Genomic DNA, 21,317 nt, shown 5'->3' with positions numbered 1-21,317 from the left:
TACAGGAAGTTGAATGGGAATTGAAATAACAGGAATTGAAATTTACTGAACTGCACTTCAAAGAAATTCAACAGGTAATGGCATTCCAGGTAATGAAGTGTTCTTCCACATAGATCTGTTTGTTAGGCCCATAAAACCTTCAAACTTCAAGACTTTTACAAGTTTATGTGTTAAATAATACAGAACAAACTTATAAATACTTGCATATTTTAACTTACATACTGTTCAAACGTTTGGGCACATTAAATTGATCAAAACTGACATTAAAGAAATGTACATTTTTACAAAGTTTTCAATTTTAAATAAATGCTGTTTTTAACTTTCTATTCATCAAAGATTTTCAATTTTAAATAAATGCTGTTTTTAACTTTCTATTCATCAAAGAATCTTGTTGCGTAATATTTTTGCGGAAACTGTGATGCAACTGTTTTCAACATTGGTAATACTAAGAAATGAGCACCAAATCAACATTAGAATGATTTATGAAGGATCGTGTGACATTAAAGACTGGAGTAAAGTTGCAGAAAATCACAGGAATAAATTACATTTTAAACTATATTAAAATAGGAAAAAAAATCACAATATTATTGTTTTAATAAATGCAGCCTTGGTGAGCATAAATGATCCTATGATCCTTCAAAAACATTTTAAGAAATCTTAACCACAAAATTTTGAACAAAATTGTGTTCACTTATATATATATATATATATATATATATATATATATATATACTGTATGTGTGTGTGTGTGTGTGTGTGTGTTGAATGATATACTTTAATATTGGACAAGCAATGATCCAGATGTTGAAAGCCATGTAGTTTAAATGGTTTTATCCCACAGTCATTAAAATGCGGATCGATGCCAGTAACTGAGCTGAGCTGAGCTGTGCAGAGGACAACACTAGTTCTTTGTTTCCAGTCAGTCTCATGCACTAAATTCATGGAGTGTGGAGCATACTTCACTTAAGCATGGACATGTCACCACCCTTCCTTAATGAAAACCACAGGGATTGAAGTGTTGCCTTTTAAGGGCACATATGGCACATATACTACATATATATACCCCCACCACGACTTCCAGGAGGAGGTAATGGTATTTGCTTTTGGCCAAGGATTTTAAAGGGTGGGGGCTGACAACCAGCTCAACTGAATAGATCCAACTAAGCAAGATATCCGCTAACATAGCACCAACACACCTGCACAACCAACACCTCTCAGCAGGACCAATCAGCCGTTACAAGGAAAAGATTAGCCTGGGTTCTAGGAATGTAATGGAATATGATCTGTTCTTTGTCGTGCCACAGGTTCAAATCCATTTTCCATTAACCCTCTGTGTTTCAGAGTCAAAACCCTCCTGTCGAGCCAGAGCACGAGAAACGAAGAACTTGAGGAATAGCAGCCCACAGAATCTCTCTTTCTCATTCATTCACTTCCCTCATTTAATGCTCAGCATGTGCAGAGTAGACATATTTTCCCCAGAAGTGAAATATTTAATAAGTAGAGGGCGATTGTATTTCCTGCCTCTGCCTTAGCAGCGCAGATGGGTCGAGTAGAACTTGGCAGTATCTGTGCCCGAGTCTGTCCAGAAGGAATTTCACATGCTAAAATCTTGTTTCAACATCCAGGCCCAGTGAGATGAAGTGGCTATCAAAGTGACAACTGGCCTCGCCTGCCACTGGAGACCTTAGGTCAGGATTCGAAACGATGACATGAACCCACTCCCTTCTTAATTCATTTGGACGTGGCCAATGTCAACAGAACAAACCTAAATTGGACCATTTGGAAATTGTGTACTCCACCTTACACTAAGTGGAACCCTGCCCTCACTTAATGCTTGTTGGTTTATTTGACATGCATGGACAAATCTTCCTGCCAAGTGTTGGACAATAGCTGGATAAGGTGGAAGTGTTGGCTATTCCCTTTTACGAGTGACTCTGCCAGTTGGCATGTGGGAATATTTGCTATCATAAACGGGAGTGCATTGATTGCAAATGTTCCGCTCAGATACTGTTTCTATGGCGGCCATGACAGAATGTCTCTCAGCTGTAGTTATGGCTTATGGTTGGAGGTTGCGGGTTGTAATTTGGCAAGGTCTGGAAATCATTCACTAGGATGAGGGGTAAACGCCCTTCTATATGGCAGCTATATCAATTCAGTGAGATGAATGCATTCAGTCCTGACAGATACCAGCCACCCGAACGCAACGAAGATCTTGCTCTCTGAGCAATGAGGTTTAGTTGCAACATGCTTTGTGTTCCAAGAACAATTTCTTCATATTGTTATGACAAAACAAAATGGAGAAAAATGGAAAGCATGGTATTTTGTTAAAAGAAAGTACATTTTTGTTAAGGAAACTGAGAGCATAACAATTTGAGTGAAATTTAGCATTGCAAATGATTAATCTCATTCAATTAAAAATTTGAATTTCAGAATATTTAGCATTTGGTATGCTCTTCCTTTGATTTAATGTCAACATGCACTCGACTCCACATTTAGAGCAAAAATTCCAGATTTTCAATGTGGTTTCAGGTTTTTTTTTTTTTTTTTGGACCCCACTGAGTCTGTATGTAACAAAAATCAAACATGTACTGCATGAAAGGGAAAAAAATATTTTCTTGAATGAAAACATGGTTTTCATCACACTCCACATTATATAAGTGTATACTTATAAATCTTATAAATACACTACCGTTCAAAAGTTTGGGATCGGTATGATTTTTTGAACGTTTTTAAAAGAAGTATCTACTGCTCACCAAGGCTGCATACATTTGATCACAAATACAGTAAAACAGTAATATTGTGAAATATTATAACAAATTAAAATTACTTTTCTATTTTAAAATAGTTTATAGTGTAATTTATTCCTGTGATGGCAAAGCTTATTATATATATATACATATTTGATATAATGAATTATATGTTGAGCTACAGAATTTAAGATTGGTAAAGCAATGCAGGGCTCTAGAGTGCGACCAATTTGGTCGCACTCTAGAGCCATACGCAAAGTTTCCTTAAACATTTCTCATTCTTTTTCTCACTCTCAGTGAATAAAACACGAATGCAGTTGAGTATACTCGTACCAAAACTCGTAAACAGTTACAACAATAAACGGTATGAAACATAATACAATATATAGATACGCCTTTTAGTTTTTTCACAAGGCAAAAATCATATTAACGTTACACAGCCATGCTTTAGACCCGGCTACCATGTGCTCCGCTCGTGTGCACGCACTAACAAACTTAATGGAACTTTTACTCTTTTTCAACTATTACATACACGTCCTCAACATTCAAACTCGTTTTCGAACTGCATTATAATCACTTTAGTGATCCGATACCTGAGAATAAACGGAGAAATAACCACGAGATGATGAGACATTTCCTCAGTGATGGCATTTACTCATATGAGCAGCTCTCGCGATCTCACCTGAGAACGTTTGCCTGTATGGAGAAACTACAAACATTACTATAATAAAGAATCGATCTCAGACTAACGGCTCTATTATAAACATTACAAAAATAAAACAATTAAACGATTAATTAATTGACTATTTCCCCATTCCATTTTCATCTCTTTTAACCACAAACAATGTTAAAACGAAAGTTACTTTGTATATTGAACAGAACTATGACCGAATTAACTGTCCCAATGTTAATCACAACTGAATAGTGATGAATACTATGAATATTATGAATACTTAGTGTGATGAATACCATGGATACTATCCATTAAATTTCAGCTCAGTGAAGCACTTTAAGCACCAACACTTTTTCAGTAAGTTACCTTTCTTGTAGAAAAGTGAACTTGTAAAACTGCGGTGTTAAATGCGATGCGGTCGAAAATTTGGGTGCACCTAACATTTGTGCTGGTTCACCTAAGAAAAAAAGTTAGGCGCACCAGTGCAACCAGTGCAAAAAGTTAGTCTAGAGCCCTGCAATGACACAGGAAGTAAAGGCATTCAAAATGTTTTGCCTACTCAAGTGAAATCTGATCTGGCTTAGCAAAAGTTGACAATTGACAGTTGAAACGCCCTCCATGAACTGGATTGACGTTCTGTTCTTTGCTCCATTTTCTGGATTTTCTTGCATGTTCAGTGACCGAGGCATGCATGGCATTACACGTTTATTAATTACACTTATTTAATGTTTCTTGTGCCCCATATATTCTTTAAATGCATCCTTGTGAAGATGTTTGATAACTCTTAAAAAAGACTCAAAGTCTTGATTATCATTCACTCAGGAATGTGCTGCCACTTGAGAACAGCTGTGTGCTTTCTTTTGTCACAACACTTATGTCTGCAAAATAAATTATTATTTAAGCTCATACAGAAGAACATTTCTGGAATACTTAAGAAAGGGTCACAAAAACAGATACTTAACTAAAAAAAAAAGGTTTAGCACTGGAATTTTGTATATTTAATATGACATCCAATCAATGTGTGAACAAAAATGCTCTTCAACCAAATTACAGATGGTTTTCAGCTGATAGCTGAGAGTTGCCAAACGAATACCTTGGAAGCCCGCCTGACTGTTGCTGGAGGTCAGCAGAAGGTTTCCCATCAACATAATGTGGCTAAATCCACAAATAAATTTTTTTTGCTGTGTCAGCTGGGACATGCAAAGCAGCAAGAATCACGAAACCTCTCCCCCCTGCTGAAACAAAGCAAAGACATGACCAAACATGACACTGTGGGGTACATTCAGTTCCCCTTTGCTCAGATTCCTCTTTTATCATGTTCCATGCTGCATTTACGCAAGGGGAAGAGACTGATGGTTTTAAATTTGACAGCCCCCTAGCCCGTATAGTAAAAACACCAGATTTTTACTGGGCCCTCATACTATAGTAGTAATGATTAGATCCACACAAAAAAAAGCCCAAAATGCATGCCGCTCTGACAGTCATGTTTCCCCGATTATCAATCTTTCTCCAAAATTTAGTTCCAACTCTAATCAAAAACATCTGAACCTGCTAATCAGAGTCTTGCTTAAAAATGACACACAATTGTGTAAGAGCAGTTAAATTCTAGGTTGAGCACACAATGAACTCTGTTGACTGTTCAACAAATGCACCAGCAACCACTAACACTTGTAGATATGTTTGCAAAACAGTCCAGTCCTGTGACGTTAGCAATTCGCATTGCTAGGCTGAAGGCATCCATTCTCATCCTTCACTACCATCCTTTGTGCTTTTATTCTTTAACAAACAGAGCTTGCAAGTTGCTGCCAATTTTGAAGCTTATCTCTCATGGACTTGCAGTTAAAAAGCCTGAAACCTGAGCATGCAATCATGTGCAAATTCCTACATAGCATGTACCATGCTCATGCAGGTCAAGCTGAACAATCAAGCTCTGGTATGGTTGTGATCAAAAGTTTGAGAAAAAGCATTAAAGGTAGTTAGATATTAGTTGTAGACTCATAGTTTAAATGGTGAATTAATTTTTCAAATAATGCAATGTTTAACACTTTCACAGTCTATGATGTCTGGCTGTAGATTTTCCAGAAGGGCAGTAGAATTATGCTTCATAAGTATATTCAGAAATACTCTATTGCACTGACACAAACAGTTATAAAACAACTGTTATAAATAGCTAAACTGCCAATTTATGTATGTAAAACACGAAACATATAGAACAAAAACAGTTGAATAATGTATATTTGGTATGATGGAACAATCACACACGTACAGTCAAACCAAAATTTATTCAGACACCTTGAACATTTCAATCAATATTACAGTTTATTCACTATAGTTTAAAAAAATGGTAATAAAATATGACAAGATTTCAGAGTTAAACTGTCAGAAAACATTAATCTTAGATAACACTTAAGCAAAACATGGTCAGGTCAAAGTGTCTGAATAATTTTTGGTCCCAAATTTATATCAATTTTACTGGTAGTCCACTGTATGAAGAATTTTTGGGTATAATATGTCACAGTTTACTTTATTTTGCTATCCTCATTTACATAAATGAACTATAGTGTCCTGCACCCACTAGTAAAAATATATCAAAAATATAAAAAATGTCTGAATAATTTTTGTATATACACAAAAAACACAAATAATTTAGCAAATCTGTGGTATTATTTACTGCTTATTTCCAAAATGTTTAGCTAAAAGTGTAAAATTATTACACAAGTTGTAATGAACAGGTAAAGCTGGTCACATAATTTAATTATTTTTATTTTTTTTAGGAAAATGGGTTTGTTGCTGAATGGCTGCACAGCTTTAGATTCACTAGTTGACTGTTTACCTGAAAGTGGCTCCCTGGGTTTGACCTCGGGCACCTCCTCCACTGGCTCTTCCTCAGGCCCCTGTGATGAGTGGTCCTGCATGGACTCCCTCTTCATCTTGCCCTTGCCCACCATCTTCAGGAAGGAGAGTCGACGACTGGTGGAGTCAGAATCAGCTTCTGAGCAGAGGTCACCATTAGTCAAGCTCTCCTTGCGATCTTTACACTTCCCTGCCATTCTGTAGGAAGAAGAAAGTTGATGAGGTTGATTAGTTACATTTAGATTTTTCAGACACTTTTATCCAAAGAACTTTTCATTTTATGTATTTCCTGGGAAATAACCCCATGGTGTTGCTATAAACAAAGTATCTACTATTGTTTAAGGAGAAATGTTTTATGAATTATTAAGTTAATTATGAAATGTTGCAATTAGTAATAGCACAAAAATACAGGGTCTTTCATAAACTAATAGTGTAGTTAGAAAACTATGGATTTAAAGGCGTGTGTCTAGAATAGTGTGTCTAGTGGCAACAAATGGAACTGTAAAAATTATAATTGTTTACAAATGGGTTTCCCAAACATTCCTACCTCCCTTTTGTAATAAATCATCAAAGAAATCAATGGGATGCAAGTTATTAGTCCTAAACTGTATATTACACTCCATTTCTTTCCCATCTTAGTGCTGGGAACTGATATGGAGTGCAACAGTGCACATTCACTTTTTCAGCCATCTTGGTTCCAGAGGTATTTTTTCCATTAATTCTTCCTATAGGGATTTTCAAAAAGTATTTTTAAAGAGTTTTAAGTTGTGAACCAAATCAACTAGCTACAAAGTGAATTGTGATATTACAAACTTTAAAGCAAAAAAGTATTTGAAAATCAGACAAAAAGTCAAACATACAAGACTTTGTATTTAACAGGTTCAATGAACTACAATCCCATAAAGCATCCCGAATTACATAATTCAATTAAAATATAATATAGAATTATAGTAGTACAATATAATATAGTATTGCTTTAAAGAAATAAATATAGCTACATATCTAATATGTGTTTTTACAATATATTCGCAATGCTTCATGGGGGTGGGCAGGCACTAAAGAGCTGCAATTTGCCTGTTTTGATTCGCTAATTGGTGGTTTCTTTGCAGAATCATGAGTAATAGTTTCTCACCAGGAATTCCACTGTTAAACAATCATTTAAAAGATAAGAAAATAATGCAGGCTAATGGCTTCAACAAAAGCATATACCACCAATGATTAACAAACTTGTTGCTCACAGTAGGCCGGTCTTAAACGGTTTATAATTTATCATTAAAGACCAATACCGTATGGAAAAAATGCCTAAAAATGCAACCGGAACCAAATGATTGATGTTGTTTTAATTTGGTGGTTATCACATGTGCATTCTTCCGCTGAAAATGGAACACTGTACTAAAATCTACAGATGGAAGCAAACAGCACAAGCAGTGTAGTTCGATTCCTGAACGAAGTACATTACTCTTATGAGTCAGTTCTTTAAATGAATGAAAAACATACAGCACAACTAGTGTCGTCTGATTTCTGAACAAATTACTCCTATAAGTCGGTTCTTTTTAGTGAATCAAAAACATACAACACAAACAGTGTAGTCCGATTCCTCAATGAATGACTCTTCTGAGCTGGTTCTTTTTAGTGTATCAAACACAGTAGCTTACAACTACAGTGAGACTTAATTAACGTACTTACTGACTAGTCATAATTTAATGAATTTAATTAAATGTTAATGAAACGGTAAATTAATGAATTGTTACCAATTTTTGTATTTTTGAGTAATGTATAGCTTAGTTAAAGGCTATACATGAAAAATAAAAAAAATTGTCATCAATTACTCACCCTCATGTCATTCCAAACCTGTAAGACTTTCATTCATCCTTGCAAGTCAAATGAAGATATTTTAAATGAAATCTGAGAGATTTCTGTCCCTCCATTGACCACGCAACTACCACTTTGACGCTTTAAAAAGTTCATAAATTAATCGTAAAACTAATCCATATGAATCAAATGGTTTACTCCACATTTTCTGAAGTGACTGGATCGCTTTATATGACAAACAGATTCAGGCTTTCATTCACATAAACGCAGATAAGCAAACAGAAACTAAACTATACTTGCTTGACGCGCAAGAACAAACGTAACACATGAGGATGAACCATATTGGTTGTTGCACGTCAAGCAAGCATGCCTGAGCTTCTGTTTACCATATCTGATGTGTGTGTTGATGTTTATATGTGAATAAAAGCCTAAATTAAATCTGTTCATCATATAAAGCAATCGTCTCTTCAGAAAATTTGGATTAAACCGCTCAATTCATATGGATTGGTTTTAATGATCTCTTTATGAACTTTTTGAAGCATCCAAGTTGTAGCTGCGTAGACTGTCAATGGAGGGACAGAAATCGATCAGATTTCATTAAAAGATCTTCATTTGTGTTTTGAAGCTGAACGAAAGTCTTACGGGTTTGGATAGACATGAGGGTGAGTAAGTGATAACAGAACTACTTCCACTTCTAAAAAGTCATTAAAAAGTCATTGTGAGCACACCTTTTGCATGGATTGTTTTAAAATGATTTAGTGTATTATTGAAATAACCATTTTGCAATAAGACTGCATTTCTTTTCTATATTTATTCCTTATTAGTAATTAAAAAAGCAACATTAATAAATCTTTAAGGAATCATTAAGAGAAATTAGAACCGGAACCATTTAATTCTTTGCAATTCCCATCCCTACTCATCATACCGTAGCAAGCTCCCTTCTGAACTCCGTCTGCCCTTCTTCTTCCTCTGCATGGGTGAGGCTGAACCTATAGAGCCCTGTGGGGAGGGGGTTTCCCTGCCCTTGCTCCTGGCAGACATGCGCAAGTTCTTGCCCAGTTTGCCCAGGGTCTTGAGGGGGGAGACCCCCTTCATGCGTTCCAGCGTGCCTTTGATGGAGCTTCCCTTCCCTGAGCCTCCACGCCGCACCTCATTAGCCTCATTTTCATCTTCCTCATCCTCAAACGGGTTTCTGTCCCGCGGCACACGCCCATCCAGGAGTGAGCCTCCGTTGCTTCTGGGCCAGTCCTCATCTGAGCCAGGCTCCTCAAATGGATTGTGGTTAAGACTCATTTTTCTGAGAATAAACTCGCTACGTGTAGTCTCCAAATCCACACTAAATCTGCCTCCCTTCAGCCGAGACGGGAGGTTCTTGAGGACTGGCATGGTTGTGCTCGAAGGATATATGCTGGAAGAGAGATAAAACATATCTATCAGCATCGCCACTACCGTTATGAACTGATTAAGCCATTATGCACTCTGCCTCTACAAACAGGAAATTACTGCCACATAGGCCAATACACTGGCATTCATCCATGATGCTGCTATGAGCTTTCACTTTTTATGAAAATGTCCCTTGGTTCTTTCCAGCGTACAATACAGCTGAAATTACACCGTACAATGCACATCGAAATAGATAAAGCAGATTATGTGAAACTATAGATTTCAATAGGTAGCATCTAATAATATGGTCACGGCGGTGACTTTAATTGATTTAAAAATACAGTACAAATGCAATTCATACATATAGGCCTGGTTTCACAGACAGGGCTTAGATTAAGCCAGGATTAGACCTTAAAATTAGGACATTTAAGTAGCTTTTAAAAATGTGCTTTTATTGGTGTGCACAAAAAACTGACATATTTTATCAGTGACATATTTTAAGATATGCCAGCTGCAATTTGCTTTTAAGTTAAAACAGCTCAAACATGCATTTTAGTCTGGGACTAGACTTAAGCCTTGTCTGTGAAACTGGGGGATAATGACTTGATTACACCTCTTCTATGATAAGCATGTTATTTCTTTAATTTAAATTAATTTTGACACTTTTGATGTCAGGGTGATACAACTGTCCTGATATCATGAAGAAAAAACCTCAATAAAAGAATGAAATTCTTGAAAAGAAAATCGGTTACACTTTCTTTTAAGGTGTCTGTGTTAAGTAAGCAATAAGGTACTCGAGGCTAGTGCTGTATCATGAATAAGTCACGGCTGAAGGGCGTTGTTAGGCATGAAGCGGAGTGCCTGCAACCCCCTCAGCCGTGACTTATTTACGATAATTATTTACGAGCCTCGAGTACCTTATTGCTTTTATAAAGCGGTTACCACACAATAGAAATATTAAAGGCAAAAATATGTATCAATGCAACTTTCATGAAGTAAACTTTCACTAAAGCCTTCTTTCTGCCGGAAAAAATAGTTCCTGACCGTGAACAGCAACAGAAGTTACATTTTAACGCCATTAGATGGCGGCAAAGACTGTCTTTATGAGGGTGTCAGTCAGTAGCGAAGACGTTTATATTGAAAAGACTGAATTGTTGTGAACACAGAACAAGACGCAACTGACAAATGCTTTGACTAGTGCTGTCAGTCACGGGAAAACCCCTTAACTGTTAAAAGGACAAGATAATACATCGGACATTTAAACAGATTTTTTATTATGAACATAGGACTGACCTGAAGGAAAATGCTAAATCTGAATGCAGGTAATAAACTCGCTCACTCGATCTCTATCTCACAACACTCTTCTACATAATACAGTAAGCTTCAATGAACAATATCAATTGAGAACAAACAGTTTATGTTGCTAAGAGTGGTTGCTAAGGGTGTTGTGTAGTGATACACAGAACCGTTGGGTGAAGCGGTCATAGCCATGTTTTATCGTGAATAAAACACAGCTATTGACCAATCAGAATCAAGGACAGGAACCGTTTTATAAGTGTAATTATATATTTAAGTACTGAGTAATAACAATTAACTACATCTATCTACTATAGGGTTAGGAAAAGGGTTAGGGTTTGGATTAGGGTTAGTCGCATGTAATTATACACAATTTCTAGTTATTACTACAGTAACAACATGTAACACAAAAAATGTGTAACAAGGACACTGTAAAATAAAGTGTTATCAGAAAAATCTTAGTCTAAGATCTTATCTTATCTTAACTGGCTATCCGTTTTTATTTCCTTAAAAAAATTAACTGTTTCACTACTTATTAATATTTGAAAAAACTTTTTCTGCCAAGTCAAAGCCACGTGGTAAAACCAACATGCAGGGGGGAGGGGGGGAAAGGAAATGATGTCACAGAGAGGAACATTTCAAGGTGCAAGGTGTCCTTGTGGTGCAAATCCTTAAATACATAGATATTATGAAATTTATTTAAATTTATTTGTAAAAAATAATACTTTTATATTTGTATTTATATACATAAGTAATGATTAAGTCTTACACTCACATCTATTCAAGGTTTAAAATATATATATTGTCGACACATGCATTTTTACGAAGCCCCGCACATGACGTGGAAGAAAAAATAAATATAGTGACCACGAATTAAGAATTCGTTCCCACGACTTTTTAATTCATGGCCACGTACTTTGTTCCTTAATGATAATTACACTGTCGCCATATTGTACTAATTTGCTCTTTCATTTCTATGTAGTTAAATCATGGCCTTGAAAAGATTTGTCCTTTTCTTTGACCTATTCTTTATTTGTCATTGACCCAGGTACTGTTGAGCCCCTTTTAATTTTACTGATGTTTTGCACAGTTTTAAACATCAACTCGGCAATATCAGCAATGCAAACAGCATTAAACAACACAGATAAGGGAGATCTGACAGTTTTATTTGAAAGATTACTTATTTTATGATGGCAGAATCCGAATCACACCCTTTGGTTAATCTTGAAGACGATTATTATGAGGACTTTTGATGTTGGGCCTGCCTATATTACAAGTGTATTAAAAAAGGCAATATGCAATAATGGCACACACAGCCCAGAGAATGAAACTTCTGGATATGACAAGTCACCCAAAACTTTAACACCTGAATATACGAAATCTTCTGTAAATAAACATAAGGAGGCTTCAACTTGATGAACCCAGTCTATTTCAAGAAAACATGTTTGCCACTTTCAAAGGCTTCTGGTTAGAATAGCCGTCTTGGATATTTATGGCTGGTGACAAAAGGGGATAGGAACAGTGCTGAATCACTTCCGGCTTGCTAATTTGTGTGCTTGTTGCGTATGTGTGTGCGTAACGAGGGGGCTGATACTTCATGAATGATTAACTTTGGGTTAACGGTTGTCTACCTGGCTTCCTCTTGATAAAAACTACATTCTGCCATTTTAACAACAGCTTTGTAAACAAAAAAGAAAAATTATATTAAAACATGTTCCAAGATCAAAGTCATAATCCATAGAGTAGCTTGGAGACCAATTTCAGTGTGTAACAGCCAACAAGCTTTAAATTCCTCGAGAGGGTCTATTGTTTGTGGCTTCCTACCTCTTTTAAATAATTATGTCTCCATGATTTTTCCATATGGGTCACCTACCATTCAGGGCTTATTCTTTCATGATCATTCACATTACATGCTGAAAGTAGCTGACAAGGTATTTCGACTGTTTTTGTCCATATAACAATGTTCAGTGGGGATCCAAACCAATGTTGGACACCATTGACTTTCATTGTATGCACAAAAAATATTTTCTTTTAGGTTTCACAGAAAAAAAGACAGTCATACAGGTTTGGAAAGACGTGGGTGAGTAAAGAATTTTCATTTTTTAACTTGGCTGTGTCTTGGTTGTTGAATCACCAGTAAAATGTAATTATTAGACAAGAAGGAAACTTACATAGCAAATGGAGTGAATGAGGAGGAGAAAGTAACAGAACAGCTTAACAACAGTGTTCATTTATGCTTGAACCATAAAGGGAATTAACAAGTTGAACTGATGAGTTAATAAGAAACAATGGGACTGAAAAGTCTCACGGCTTCAGCAATTGAAGCTCCATTGCAGATCATCCTCTCTCAACATTCCCACTGAAATTCCAGCTCTAATTATAAACCTTACAGTGGAGCCAATATGGAACGTCGTTAGATCATTGGGTGAGATATAAAAGCCATACTACCGCTTTCCCAGACCAACTCCTCTTCCTGTCTCATACAGGTAGGGGACAAAAGGGACAAGCCCCCCGCTTTATAGCCAATGGCAGTGGCATTCCGTAATAAGTTTACTGGATCAATTCAAGGAGAAATCAGGCACACGGGCTATATCACTGTGTATATCATGTTAAATCTACAGTAAATGACCAGCAGCTGTGATTGACAGAACGTGTGAGGTATTACTTGATGGCATATTAACTTACAACTGTATTTTATCAAGTGATATAATAACAGTATACCATGTATACATATAAATGTACTAATAACAACCATAATAATACAGGTAGTACAATAGAAAACCACATGAAGAATCAGAGGGCCCTTTGAGGTGTGTTCAGGCGCATTGTTGACGAGTTGCTATTTTGAGACAACTGAAAACAACTGCGCCACTGACCAACAAATACCTGGTCTAAAGTCAATGGCGCAGTTATTTATTTTTTTGTTATTTAAAGGGCGCGTTAGTAATATGCACCAATTGGCGGGTGCACAACACATGTACACTGCTTGTTACACACACAAAGGACACGTGGCAGCACACAAACATGCAAAAAAGGATTACAATGTAAAAGATTATTATTGTGTAAATGAAGATAAAAATGCCTAAATGTCATAATGGATAGTCATTGCATGTATCAGAATGACCTACTTGCAGTAATGACGAATGGCTAATTACTTGACCAATCGTGGCAATACACACATGTATTTAAACTGACTCGTCAGGTTGAGGGTGTCTATATTCCGCCATGTAAATAGCAATCTGCCATGGTGCAAGTGCACCTGGCTTTTAAAGGGAATGGGAGATGACACTAGGGCTGGATGATTAATCGAAAAGTAATCGAAACCGAAATTCAGAACCTCTAACTGACGTAATTTTCTCATTGCGGTTATTTCGTTTTTTTTTAATCCTGTTAATACTTCCCCCTTAAAAACATACTCTCGCGTGTGTAGCCACGTGACTCCGCCCCGTCCAGCCAGCGGCATGGAAGTAGTGTTGTCAAAAGTACCCGTACTTCGGTACCAAGTCGGTACTGAAAAGTTGCGATTTTCTAGGCCGATATGGCTAGGAACTATACTCTCATTCCGGCGCAATGATCAAGGAACTTTGCTGCCGTACCATGGGTGCAGCAGGCGCAATGATATTACGCAGCGTCTCTCACAAATGTCTCCATGGTTGCAAGGCACGCTCCCTGTGCAAGCAGGGGGTCACAGGCGCTGCGTAATATCATTGCGTAACTTTTCATTTTCCGTCGGTCTTAGTACACGATGTAACTACAGAAGAGTCAAGTTTTAAATAGGAAAAATATCGAAACTCTTTGGTCATTTTTGAGCGAGATGCTAACGGTCTAATCAGATTCAATGAACTATGCTAAGCTATGCTAAAAGTGGTACCGCCAGACCCGGAGATCGGCTGAATGGATTCAAAAACGGTAAAACTCAACTGTTTAACTCTAGGGGAGTTGGAAAATGAGCCTATTTTCAAAAAAAGTGGAGTGTTCCTTTAACAATATTCCATTAGTTATTCCACTGAACATGGAATCTCTGTTTCTTTTCCCAAATCTTCACTCACGAAGGGGATTATAAACGTTTCTTTCTTTCGTTCGCATTTAGGCCTATTATAGGCTATTCGCATTCTTTACTGTGGTAAAGTAGAAAAAACACCGTAGGACAGAAACCTTTTTGCTTGCGCGTCAAATTCTATTTAACACAGTTTGTGCTTGTTAAGGCATGTCAAGTTTATATGTATAGCGCGTTTCACACACACTGGTGATTTTTACTTTCGCTTTTTTCTGGCAGTGCAAAATCAAACATAGCCTGAATGTCTTGCCCCTGCAGAGGATAAAACTCGCTCTTCAGACCTTTTAAAACAAGTGTCAGTTGCTTGTAACATCAGGAGGTAACATGAAGATATTATTAAAGAGAAATGGTCTCTTTCCTGCTCGTGTCCCACATCCCTCTCAAAGAGCAGAGCGGTAGGCTATATGACGCATCTTTGTGTGGAGATAAAAAAAACAAATGTTTTTAAATAATATTTAACTTTCTTATTATTTAGGTTACCATTATTTACCGATATTTATTTCATAGTTTTACAGGCTGTAGTGTGTTGTTTCACTGACGGAATAGCTAAAATAAACACGCATGTCTGTTACCCCTGTTGAAAAAAACAGCATATGCTGGTAAGGTAGGTTTTGAAGCTGGTATGCTGGTTTGAGCTGGTCCAGGACCAGCTTAAGACCAGCTTAGGACCAGCACCAGCTTAGGACCAGCATGGACCTGCATAGGACCAGCATAAACCAGCTCAAACCAGCTTCAAAACCTACCTTACCAGCATATGCTGTTTTTTTCAATAGTACAAAATGGATGTTTGAGCATTTATTTATTTATTTTTTATATTTCAAAATTTATTTCATTGAGGTAGCCTATATATACACACACAAACATACACACATGCTCCAAATCATATTTAATATGTTTTTAAAATAGGCTATATAAAATAGTAAAATAGTTCCAACAGATTTTGCTGTGGTACCGAAATTGGTACCGAGAACCGTAAAATTTTCATGGTATTGGTACTGACTACTGGAATTTTGGTACCGTGACAACACTACATGGAAGCAACACGGAGGTGACCGCTGAGACAACACACAGGCGGCGCACGAGCGGTGAGCTCCGAAGTGAGCTAAAGTGGATTCGGACACACCCTAAGTGCACCTGCGCCATGTGCTTCAGACCATGCGCTTAGATCGTTAAAATAGGGCCCAGAGTGTCAGGGTTATGCAGCTGTCTGGTTAACTTTTGAGTTTTGGTTCAGTCCTTATTGTTTTATGTTTGCCAGTTTCTTCTTGCCTTGTCTGTTGCCATAGTCATTAATTGAGTTTACCAGGTGCTGTGTGTTACGTTAATCTTTGTGTGTATTTAAGACCTCAGTTTACTCAGTTCAGTGTTCTGTGACGTCTATGTATCATGGTTGTGTTTTCCCCTGAGCTTCTCCTGTGTAATACTGCGGATTATTATATTAAAGACTGTTTCCTTTTGAGTCATTTGTCTTCGTGCGCTATTTTACTGCAGCCACTCTTGACACAGAGTTCATTGTAAGTGGCCTGTAAAGTACATTACAAATAACAAAAAATACAGATGTCACAGAGACTTCTGGGAATGTCCTTTTTCTGTTTTTCACCATAAATTATACAGTCATTTTTACAATTTAGTAATTAGTATTTTACAGCAAAATTATAATGCGCTGTTACAGTTTTTCAATGTATATGGTTAGGTAACAATTAACAGATTTTTACTGTAGCATCTTTATATATATATTTTTTTTTTTTTCAGATTTTTTCATTAGCACCGATAATGTTTTTTCAGGAAAAACTATAATATTTTTTGTACTTTATTCGCACTCCTCAACTGCACCTACTCTTTCAAAATTATGCGGAACCACAGACTGCAGTGCCAGTGAGGTTCAAAGTCTATCATCTTGTCTCTTAGAAGGGATGGGCAATGAGTTACACTGAAACAGAGGGAGGACTGGCCTCAATATGTGACAGATAGAAGAACGGCTTCTGTTGTAGCTTTGGGTTTCAGGCTCTGGTTAAGGAAAAGCACAGGAATGTTGGAGAGAGCCAAAGACAACCTCCATATGACTTTCCCCAAGGTTAAGTTTCAATGCTCCTAAAGTTATGGGGTAATGCAGGCTTGTGATCTCAAACGGGTCCAATGCAAGCACTGATTATACGTTATTTAACTGGTTTAATGTAAGAGATATATTGAGCAATATATTACTGATAGATAGACAGACAGACAGACAGACAGACAGATAGATAGATAGATAGATAGATAGATAGATAGATAGATAGATGCACGTCACTGAAGCCACAGATTCGATTGAGGATGTAAGTGTTAAAAGGGTCCCTTACGCCATCATTCAACACCACTATATTACGGATGAACACAAAACAAGCAAAGCATTATATGGGTACCACAAGGTCAGATTACTTGTTTTGACGTAACCAGCTCTATCAAATCTTAGTCAACCATCTTGACATTGGAATATGCCCTGCTATAAAGGCTTGTGCTTTTCCAGGACATTATCTTTTACCTGAGAGTAAATCTTTAACTATACACCAGAAGAACAATGTTAGATGACCTTATGAGATTGTCTGTGAATGAGGATGGAATCTTTCTTTTTTAAAAAACAGGAAGGATAAATATTTGACTTAATAAGCAGGAAGGGAAAAGTGTTAAATCAGCGAGTTTAGATTTGGGTCGAACTTTTTTTTTTTTTTTACATGGTCATATGACGAGGTTGAAAAAAAGACATGTAAATGTGGATTAGACTGAAGGACAGAGAGGACATTACTGGTACAACTAACTATTGAAATTGCATTCAGTTCAATTTAGCTCATATAAGATGTAGAAAAGTTTAGTTTCACTCATAACCTGACTTACAACTGAGTTAAAAAAAAAAAACAATAAGTAATAGCCTATATTTATTAGCATTAAGCCTTATTTCCATTTAATTCTCTTATTTTTAAGAAATATTCAACATATTAAAGAAACATTCCGATTTTTCATTAATTTAACAGTTCTATAACCAAACCCAGAGATTTGAACAATAAAAACGGCAGCGTTATTGCAGCATTGCGGCGGTTAATTCTTCAGAGTGGCTAACATGGTTACAAATTAACTACAGAAGAGCTAAATAAACTTTATAATAACAGGGAAAATAAAAAACTTACGGAGTCCATGTCGGTCTGTCTTCATGTCAGGAACGAGAAGGAAAAATATTTAAATGAAATAACACAACATCAACTCAAATCGAGGACCGTCACTCGTGTGCGTGTGTATGTCAGCAGCACCGTTCAGAGTAAATGACACGAGCTGCTCAGTCAGGACTTTTACTTTTAGTGTGTGGTGTGGGCAGGTCCAAGATCTGCACTGGAGCATGTAAACCGCAAAAATAAAGAAATGTATATATTTTTAAATAAATACTACTACTACTACTACTACTACTACTACTAATAATAATAATAAATAAAATAAAATAAAATAGAAAAAATTGATAAATAAAGTTTTTAAAAAATATTTTTTGGAATAAAAAAATACATATATGAATAAAATTAGCTACACTTACATTTAATTTAAATAAAAAAATATTAAATGAAATCATTAATTAAAAGCACATTAAGAACAATAATTTATTATTAATTTAAAATATTTTTATTATTATTATTATTATTATTTTAAGAATGTTCAAAAGGTGCCTAGAGGTTCTCCAAAAGGATTTCACCAGTGTGGCAGTCTGCCACAAGTACTTTTTAATTTTTACAATCATTTAGTAACGTAAATGGATGGTTTATTTAATGGGCCATGGGCAATTAAATTTGACCTGTGACCTCACAGCTCTTATATCCTCCTGACTACTAGAAAAAATATTAGAATATTTTTGAAAAATTATATTTTATTCATATGTTATGCTATGTCCTCTGTAGTGGACACCAGGATGCAGTTTTTAAAAAATAAAATAAGACATGAATAGACATGAAAAAGCAAAAACAATGGGATTTTTTTTTTTTTTTTTAAATCGCCAATCAATTTTTAGGTTTCAGGATTTTTTATACAAATCTTTGTATAAAGATGATTCTCAACCATGTTATGAAAGATATAACAGAATGATTTGATATACCATTTTTCTTTATGCAATATGTGTGTAAAATGGCCATAAATGGGTTTCTTCCATTATATACAATGTATCTACACACTGTATGTAATTTGCATATCAGTGTGTTCTTGGAGCAACATGTAATGAAAAAAGAAGTGTAATAATAGGAGTAATAATTGGCAGGATTATTATAATTTCATCTAATAGAATATTGATTTATAATTTCTTTCCATGTTTACTTGTTGTGTCTCCCAAAATGCCTGATAAACATGACTGAGGTCCTGTTGTCCTCTACATGTATGAAAACGATGTCTTGTTTTATAACAGAAAGTCATATTTTGATTTAAAACCCCATAACATTTTCCTGAGATGTTGATTTATGACAAACAATTTGAAAACGAGTAAGATGTAAATGATAATAACATAATATTATCATATTTCCATAAGGGTGTTAAATTTGATCACTAAATTAATGTCAGCAATTTTTAAAGACCAAGCAGAGGGAGTGGTCATGGTGTAACTTTGGTTTCAATGAACAGCCCTGAATGTGCTCTTTACAGGACATCCAGACTTAAAACAGTGACATGTAAGGTCTCAGAGAAATTCACTAAAATATAATGTCCTCTACAGAGGACAAAACTCCATAGCTGGGAGTCAGGAGGATATTTTTGCCCCAATTTAACATTTTTATATTTGACAAAACAATCAGACAGCACACGTGCCAAGGGGAAGTCAGACAAATGCGTATAAATTTTGTCTAAACAATAGAAACTGCTCTGGAATGCATCATGGGAATTTGAACAAGACCTGAATAAAAGAAAGCAAGAATTTTGAAAGAGTGTGAGCTTCTCCAAACACTTGTTTTCTTAAGTATTATGAAATCTGTTTTCTTCAACAATATTAAAAACAGTACAGAAAAGCTTCTTCTTTGATGCATAAACAAAGGATTGCCATGAGTGTCACGCTTCTCATAAGCCTTAGGGGCTTTCGTAGAGGTCAAAAACTTGGCATGGCTATTTAACTCTCATTTCTTTTTCATAGATGAATCATCTTTGTTATAACCATAAAAACAAGAGCACTGACCACTTGGGCTGCATGAGGGGAATCACAAGATGTACATATTGTACATTTAAGGTCATAGTTCAAGCATTTCCCCCCCTTTTTTTTCTTTTGCAGCTACTTGCTTGTCTTCCGGACACAATTTCCCATGTCCACCTTGACCTCCCTGTTAAAGATTCATGCAATATCTTTCATTAAAACCAAACAAGGACAACACATTCTTGTTCCTGCTGATTGTCACAGTCAAAAAGTGCATCAGGAAACCACAATTGGCGCCACATCTAAGACCAGCACTGAATAAAGATGGACTGTATAAAGAGAAGCTCCAAACTGGGGGTGAATTCTTGGCTTGGGGAGCAGGAAGTAGTACCGCATAACATTAACTTTGTCATTGTTGTGTGTGTTTACTGGTGCATCCTTTGCTCCTGCTCTGCCTACGACGTTCACCTTGGCCATGTTTCAAATATTTCCCAACAGCCTAAGCACTTCAAAAGGACAATCTGGCCTTCATTTTATTTGACATGCTTTAGTTTAGCAACATTTTATTTGTTTTTCAGATTGATTCTTGTAAAATGGTTCTGTGACTTCTGTGATGATTATGTCAGTTGATGCATTTTCATGGAAATCACACTAATAAATATGAATCAAACATGACAATCCCTTTCCGAGGGACCCCCTTTTCTGAAATATACAGGCAGATATTTATTTGTCATGTATAAAGACTCATGTATACTGGTAAAAATAAAATTATTATAAATATGTGTAAAATATTATATGTAAAAAAAAAAAAAAATACTTTCTATTATTTATTTATTTATTCTATTGTTTTTCATTTTCATAGTTATTATTTTGTCTATATTATATATTTCTATCTATATTTTGATACGATGAAACTGATTTTACCCAACCCAGTTAGACATACATACATACATAAATACATAAATACTTTATTTATTTAAAGGTGTAGTGTGTAAAGTTTAGCGGCATCTAGCGGTGAGGTTGCGAATTGCAATATAGAGAAGCTACGGTGGCCAACACAGGAAAAAAATGTCGTCGTCTGAGACAGAAGAGAGAAGCAAGTCAAACAAACGCGCTCTGTAGAGCAGTTTGTCCGTTTAAGGCTACTGTAGAAACATGCCGGCGCAAAATGGCGATTTAACATGTAAGGGGACCCGTGGTGTATGTAGATAGAAATGGCTCATTCTAAGGTAATGAAAACATAACGGTTTATGATGTAAAATCTTTATACACCACTAAAAACATTGTTATGTATAATATATTGCATTTCTGTCACCTCTAAATGATTAATATAAAATAGTATAATGATTTCAATAATTTAATTGTTTATTAGGCTAT

At 36.0% G+C, this 21,317-nt stretch overlaps 1 protein-coding gene across 2 annotated transcripts in view; it reads right to left on the bottom strand.

Moving 5' to 3' along the window:
• Positions 1–21,317, bottom strand: part of exoc3l2b (exocyst complex component 3-like 2b) — a 38,690-nt gene that overhangs the window by 14,367 nt on the left and 3,006 nt on the right. The window contains exons 1-3 of one of the 2 annotated variants that reach the window (XM_051861977.1): positions 17,980–18,131; positions 9,011–9,493; positions 6,254–6,471 (exon numbers count right to left, since the gene is read on the bottom strand). In XM_051861977.1, coding sequence (XP_051717937.1) covers positions 6,254–6,471; positions 9,011–9,471 — 679 coding nt within the window. In that variant the 5' untranslated portion in view covers positions 9,472–9,493; positions 17,980–18,131. Of the gene's footprint in view, positions 1–6,253; positions 6,472–9,010; positions 9,494–17,979; positions 18,132–21,317 lie in introns of those variants that run through there. The other variant, XM_051861978.1, reaches the window with a different exon arrangement.

The sequence above is a fragment of the Ctenopharyngodon idella genome, chromosome 15 (assembly GCF_019924925.1).
Source record: "Ctenopharyngodon idella isolate HZGC_01 chromosome 15, HZGC01, whole genome shotgun sequence".
NCBI classification, from domain to species: Eukaryota; Metazoa; Chordata; class Actinopteri; order Cypriniformes; family Xenocyprididae; genus Ctenopharyngodon; species Ctenopharyngodon idella.
Note: the sequence above shows the minus strand (reverse complement) of the source record. Positions and strands in the feature narration are given on the sequence as shown.